Source organism: Setaria italica, chromosome III (genome assembly GCF_000263155.2).
Source record: "Setaria italica strain Yugu1 chromosome III, Setaria_italica_v2.0, whole genome shotgun sequence".
Classification (NCBI taxonomy): domain Eukaryota; kingdom Viridiplantae; phylum Streptophyta; class Magnoliopsida; order Poales; family Poaceae; genus Setaria; species Setaria italica.
This window is the reverse complement of record NC_028452.1, coordinates 776,234-783,305: the sequence shown is the minus strand read 5'-3', so window position 1 is coordinate 783,305 and position 7,072 is coordinate 776,234. Positions and strand designations below refer to the sequence as shown.

Here is a 7,072-nt window from a genome sequence, read left to right as displayed (position 1 = left end):
GGCTTATAAGTTCGTCTCGCTGTTTAGCCTCCACTTATGTATGGGTTTTGTAAATAGCCTACGTTTAATACTTCTAATTAGTATCTAAATATTGATGTGACACTTGTTTAAAAATAAGTAAAGGAAACCAAACGCCCCCTTAGTCCCACATAGTTTAGGCTGTATAGACTTGCAAAGCTTCTGATATTACACTGCGATGTGACAATCATGCGCTCGGTGAATTCGTCTGAGAACCAACCGACATGATTGCATCGAGCCCATTCAAATCACTTTGCTGATATGTTTCTCAGTTTGCAGTGCATAAGCAAACATTGACCCTATTTGACGACAATGCTCCTGGAAATCTGTAGACTTCTTCAAGCCATATAGATTTCTTGAAACTTGGTATTGGCAGCTCAAAGAAATCCTCCTGGATTTGAAATTGGAGGTATGTTAAGAGCATTTAAATGAATAATTTAATTTATAGTTTAGGTTAAATATAAACATTTGAACTATATTTTATTGTATGCTACAAATTGCAGACGTGACATGAAGCTCAAACAAGCCAAATCATTAATAAGGGTGAGCATACGTACTGTATCATTGGGCTTTTAAGACTGGGGGGGCATGCACCCATGTTATTCCTTATGGCCACGAACCTCAGCAATGGTCCAATGTCCTAAACCATCATGTTAAGCTAAAAGAAATAACTACATGCGCTGTGAAACCAGACACAGTGAATGTCCAGACAACCTCCTTGCATTGGACTGCCATGTCAGCGTTGTAGCTGACAATAAATCTGATGAATACTGTGACAATAAATCTGATCATGCAGCACGTGAAACTTACCCGATCTTAGCTTACGGCTCATGCCGTGCAGGGCAACCGGTAAAGGGTGGGGCTCGCGGGCTTCGGTACGGCAACACCCCACCCAACCCACCAACACGGAGCTCAATCTTTCCTATACATGTTTTTGGTCATAGATACAAGAGATGAAGAAGAACCCTCTTAGAATGGAGCACTAGCCTGCATTGTTCTAGATATATTCTAGAAATTAATGACACTATAGTATATAGTTCAACTATTATTATAGTGCAAGTGTTGAGAGAATAGTTTCAACAAAGAACAATCAGCTGGCCAAGCTATGAAATACAGCGTAATAGAGATGCTGCCATTTCCCGTAAAATTTTATCATCGACGGCTGCGTGAGAAATGCACATTGCGCCCAAAGAAAAACAAAAAAGAAGCAAAAAAAAACCTCTCTACAAATTCTTTTGTTACCTTTGTGCAGTTTTATACCTGCCACTGGCTGAGGTGAAAGCGTAAGGACCATCGTCCACGTTGGACGCCACATCATCCCGAGCCCCAATGGGCCTCTCCTACGTGTCACGCCCCGCATCCACTCGTTTGCCGCACGCTCACGTGGGCTCATCCGACGACCGAACGCTCGTCACGGCCCGTGCAAAACAACAGATCCGGGCAGCTGATCCCGTGCACCGGCAGCCGCTCCTCCCCCATGCTGCATCATTGCACATTTCGATCCGCTGCTCCGGCCCCAAACACCATCCCCATCTCCAAGAGCGCAGCGTCCGCGCAGAAGATCCCGCGACGTCGCCGTCGCCTGTGGTGACCGGAGGCAAACAAAAATATCCCCCACGCTGTCGCTCTCGCAAACAATATCCCGCGGGAATATATATTTTTTTAAATATCCCGCGGGAAAATATCGTCCAAGAAAATCCGGGCCACGCGCTGCGATTGGCTGGGGAAGCTCCACCGTGGCGGCCGGGCCCACCCCCTTATCCTATCTCCGTGGCGCTCCTCGCTCCTCGGGCCGCGTATAAATACCCGCCGCCGGCGAGCTCACCAGTCACCACCTCCGAGCACAGTCACCGCGCCGCAAACAACAGCGCGTCTCGCTGTCGCTCAGCTGAACTCAGCTTAGCTACGCTCCAAACTCCGCCATGGCTCTGCAGGCTGCCCTCCTCCCTTCCACTCTCTCCGTCCCCAAGAAGGGCAACCTCGCCGCCGTCGTCAAGGACACGGCGGCTTTCCTCAGCGTTCCCCAGAAGGTCAGCACCTGCTGCATTGCACATCAACACAATGCTCGATCGATTAGCTGTTGAAATTTAAGTGATGTTAAAATTTGGTGCGTGTGCAGAAGCTGCTGCAGGTGCCGTCGCTTTCGGTGAGGGCGCAGGCGGTGGCGACGGCGCCCGTGGCCACCCCGGGTGCCAGCACGGCGACCAAGGACGGCAAGAAGACGCTGCGCCAGGGCGTGGTGGTGATCACGGGCGCGTCGTCGGGGCTCGGCCTGGCCGCGGCCAAGGCGCTGGCGGAGACGGGCAAGTGGCACGTCGTCATGGCCTGCCGCGACTTCCTCAAGACGGCCAAGGCCGCCAAGGGCGCGGGCATGGCGGAGGGCAGCTACACCATCATGCACCTCGACCTCGCTTCCCTCGACAGCGTCCGCCAGTTCGTCGACAACTTCCGCCGCGCCGGGATGCCGCTCGACTCCCTCGTCTGCAACGCCGCCATCTACCGCCCGACGGCGCGGACGCCGACGTTCACCGCCGACGGGTACGAGATGAGCGTGGGCGTCAACCACCTGGGCCACTTCCTCCTCGCGCGCCTGCTCCTCGACGACCTCCAGAAGTCCGACTACCCGTCGCGCCGCCTCATCATCCTCGGCTCCATCACCGGCAACACCAACACGCTGGCCGGGAACATCCCGCCCAAGGCTGGGCTGGGCGACCTCCGGGGGCTCGCCGGCGGCCTGCGCGGCCAGAACGGGTCCGCCATGATCGACGGCTCCGAGAGCTTCGACGGCGCCAAGGCGTACAAGGACAGCAAGATCTGCAACATGCTCACCATGCAGGAGCTCCACCGCCGCTACCACGAGGAGACGGGTATCACCTTCGCGTCGCTCTACCCGGGGTGCATCGCCACCACGGGGCTGTTCCGCGAGCACATCCCGCTCTTCCGCCTGCTCTTCCCGCCGTTCCAGAAGTTCATCACCAAGGGGTTCGTCTCGGAGGCGGAGTCCGGCAAGAGGCTGGCGCAGGTGGTCAGCGACCCCAGCCTCACCAAGTCGGGGGTGTACTGGAGCTGGAACAAGGACTCGGCGTCGTTCGAGAACCAGCTCTCGCAGGAGGCCAGCGACCCGGAGAAGGCGAGGAAGCTCTGGGAGATCAGCGAGAAGCTCGTCGGACTCGCCTGAGATTGCTGGCACTTTCTAGCTTGGAGGAGCGTGCCAATACGGTGGACGCTCGTGTCTCCGTCGAGCAGAGGAGCTTTTGCTTCATTGTTTGATTTGTACCATTAGTAACCATTTTGTTTTTAGGAGCTGGTGATGACAGTCAGATAAGCCTGTAACCGATCGATGGTCATGCACATGTACAATTTGTTTTTTTTTTCAACCCGTGGAATAAACACAACAGGCTTGATATGAGATTATCTTTGTTACCCTCCACCTCTCTTTTTATGTTCATCATTTGTGAGATGTACGGAGTACAATTTCCCTTTTGCAATGCCAGGGGAAAAAAACAACATGCTTAAGCTGTAATTGGCTAAGGTCCCGTTTGGATACGGGGATTAAAGTTCAGTCCCTGTCACTTCAAATGTTTAGATACTAATTAGGAGTATTAAATATAAATTAATTACATAACCAATTGCATCACGAGACGAATCTATTAAACCTAGTTAGTCCATGATTTAATCATGTGATGCTCCAGTAAATATGTGTTAATCATGGATTAATCATGGCTTATACCATTAGTTTTATAATTAATTTACATTTAATCCTGTAATTGGTATTTATAACTCTGTAGTCCATGATCCTTATTCGGGTCGCCGATGATGGCCACCGTAGCCTGGCCCAAACAAACGGTACCATTCTCTTGAGCCAGGCCCAATAGCTGTAGCACACAACAGACGACACGACCGCATCCCGCGGCCCTGGCTGAGCCCAACCAAGTTCAGGCAACCCGGCCGCCGCCAAGTCCCCTCGCCGGCGCGGCGCTCGAAGCCCGGGAGGCCGCCGCCCCTTCGTGCTCGCTGAGGCATCTGCTGCCGTGGTCGAGTTCGCCGTGCCGTTGGCCACGGACGCCCGAGGCCACCTCACAGCCGCGCAGCACGCTGCTTTCGAGATACGAGCAGGGAGCAGCGGCGCGCCGGCCGCCCGGAGCGCATGGGGTTCCTATGGATGGCCTTCGCGGCGGGAGCCGTGCTGCTGTGGGCGATCTCTCTGGGGCGGATCTTCACCTTCCCCGCGCCGACGTGCGTGCCCCCGAGCCCGCCCTTCCTGCCCCCCCTCCGCCGCGACAGGAGGAGCCGGAACGTGCTGCTCGTCGTCGCCCACCCCGACGACGAGTCCATGTATTTGCTCCTTCTCCTGCATTCCCATCCTGTTGACTGGTTTGCAATGCAAATTCTAGGGATGCGATGCGTAGAAACCACCAGAGGGCCTCTTCGTTTAGTAATTTCCCCTTCCTGTGCATTTGCATGCCACATGTTCGATGAAATTCCTGCTCACACCAGGCTGATCTGCCGATTAAGTGTAGCGCCTCATGTGGACTTAACTGATTTGGAGAAAGAGTATCATTGCTCATCTCGTTTTTCCAAAATTCAGATGAATTCACTCCTGTTATCCACTGAATTCTCAATTGCCTTGTTTGTGTTTGTGAAACGTTTGCCTAGTTCTAGTTTTATGTGTGGGTTGATTTTATTTATCTCATCTTGTCACTACAGGTTCTTCACTCCAACTATTCTGTTCCTCAAGTCAAAAGGTCACAATATTCACGTTTTGTGCATGTCTCAAGGTTAGATGGCAATCTACATACGCTGTATGTGTATTTCTGCTGTCCCATACATTTGTTCATTTGAACTAGTAGGGCTGATGTAATGTCTGCTAAGATGCATTACACCATTTCCATAGGACACCATGATGTCCATTTAGTTGTTTACTGTATGCTTGAGCACTTCGAGAGCACAGAGCAGATATTAATCTCTGATCGTGCATGGTGCTTGAACGTTCACTGCCCCTGTTACCTGTGTATGCATGTTTTTCAGTGACTTAATAGCATGACAACTGACAAAGTGAAAATAGTAAATCTAAATCACTGGAAACTTATGTGCTCCTTCCACAGGTAACGCTGATGGTCTTGGAGTTACTCGAAAAGAAGAATTGTACCATGCCTGTGATACCCTTAAGGTACTCAGATCCTAAACTAGGTTCATTTTACACTCGAAGAGCAAGCTTTGTACAATTCCTGAATCCACTCCTATCATTACAGATTCCACGTGAACAAGTTAAAGTCTTGGACCACCCAAAATTGCAGGTACCTTATTTTAAGTCTATGTTTGCATACCTGTACATACTGTTTGAAAAACATGTGATCAATCATACACATTTCGTAGGATGGATTTCATGAGAAATGGGACCATGGACTGCTAGCAGAACTTACTATGGAGCATGTCCAACTTTGGGCCATCGACACGGTAGTGGCTACATCCTGGAGACCTTATGAACTTCAAAGTATAGTGCATTTTTATTCTCATAGTTTGCAACCTGCTACTCCTTTCACTCATATGAAGTGGCCTTGAACCGTTGAGAGTGCATATTCCTTCCATCTTCCAGATTATAATGTTGAAGGAACATGAGTAGCTGAGTAAACAAATGAGCCGGTGGGTTCGTGCAATATAATAAATGTTTACAGAGCAATTATCGCCAAGTTGCCAGTTCTCCTTTTTTTAATTATCCTGAATAATTAAGCAGGTTACATATATTGGGGATATGCCTGTTCAAACGTTCTCACTTCTTTTCTTAAGAAAAGAGATGTTTGACTGCAGTTTGCGAACTCTGATTAATCTTGAAGTGAAGCCTTGTTATTGGATATGTCTGTAAATTTCCATCGTTTTCAAATCTCATTATGATTTCTTTGCAAATAGTCAACAAATACTGTACACCATATGACTGCAAGATGTGCAACTCAATTGTTTTACCTTCATTTACTATGTACCTCAAAAATTTCTAGCTATTTTCGTTTGACAGCCCCTGTTTACTGATGCAATATTTGATGCCATTTTAGATCGTGACATTTGATTCATACGGAGTATCAGGCCACCCAAACCACCAAGATGTTCATCAAGGCATATGGTTAGTTCTGTTATCTGGTTTGCACTCTATGAGTAGCCACAGTACCATAAACTTACTGAAATTGTTTGTTAAGATTTTGATTCCAATATGACTGGCATCAGATCTGATTTTGTCTTTGACTTTGCATTACTTGTTCTCATTTCATTTACTTATGGATTTGATGTACATTTGTATTACGTTGCTCAAGAGTCTAAAAACTATTCTGTATGAACAGCAAGTTGCTCCATGTGAACGGGCAAGGAAACATTGAAGCATGGGAACTTGTAAGTTTCTTCGCTAAAATCCTTGGACCACCTTCTTTAGATTTTCTTGTCAGATTGTGTTTCTCTTTTTTCATTGTAGACAGAAGAGAATATATTTTCTTGACTTCATCAAAGCTACACTTAGTTAAAGCTACAGATCTCATTGTTTCTTTGGAATCAGAAATGCAGAAACTTAATGTTATAGTTGCCATCTTTAATTCTTTGTATTGAGTTGATGACTTAGTTTGTTTCAATTATCTTTTCAAAGTCTTTGCCACTAAGATAAGTAACCTCCGATTGAGTGGATTTTGACATGGGTAAATTTAAGTAGTTGTCTTATGCTATATGGATATTGGATAAACACAAAGCTAGCGACTTTGCTATTTTATAGATAATGGTCATTTCTGCATTGCTCAAGTTCTGTTTTTGCCTTGAGGTACCATGTTTGTTCTTGTTTTTATTCTCCCTGGAAGTAACACATTAGTATGGAGGAAAGATGATCCATGTTGGATTATTTGTAAATGTAGGCAAGCCTGAATATTCTTCGCAAGTACAGTGGTCCGGTTGACATTTGGCTATCTTCGTTGATCTCCTCAAGTTCAAAGCAACCAATCTATACACTAGTTAACAGTAGTCCGTCCAGAAGTTATGAAGCAATGGCTGCACACAGAAGTCAGTGGGTTTGGTAAGTATAAAC

The 7,072-nt window shown here is 47.9% G+C and overlaps 2 protein-coding genes across 2 annotated transcripts; both read left to right on the top strand.

The window, feature by feature from the left end:
- The first annotated feature begins 1,833 nt into the window (after positions 1–1,833).
- LOC101764145 (protochlorophyllide reductase) lies at positions 1,834–3,441 on the top strand. The gene is made up of 2 exons (XM_004960004.4): positions 1,834–2,048; positions 2,138–3,441. The coding sequence occupies exons 1-2, from the start codon at positions 1,941–1,943 to the stop codon at positions 3,194–3,196; spliced, it is 1,167 nt and encodes a 388-aa protein (XP_004960061.1). The 5' UTR covers positions 1,834–1,940; the 3' UTR covers positions 3,197–3,441.
- A 410-nt stretch (positions 3,442–3,851) lies between these two features.
- Positions 3,852–6,996, top strand: LOC101763343 (probable N-acetylglucosaminyl-phosphatidylinositol de-N-acetylase). Its single transcript, XM_022825473.1, has 8 exons — positions 3,852–4,353; positions 4,726–4,796; positions 5,124–5,188; positions 5,271–5,315; positions 5,395–5,512; positions 6,066–6,133; positions 6,348–6,396; positions 6,903–6,996. Exons 1-6 carry the CDS (start codon positions 4,166–4,168, stop codon positions 6,077–6,079), a joined length of 501 nt encoding a protein of 166 aa, XP_022681208.1. The 5' UTR covers positions 3,852–4,165; the 3' UTR covers positions 6,080–6,133; positions 6,348–6,396; positions 6,903–6,996.
- The last annotated feature ends 76 nt before the right edge of the window (positions 6,997–7,072 follow it).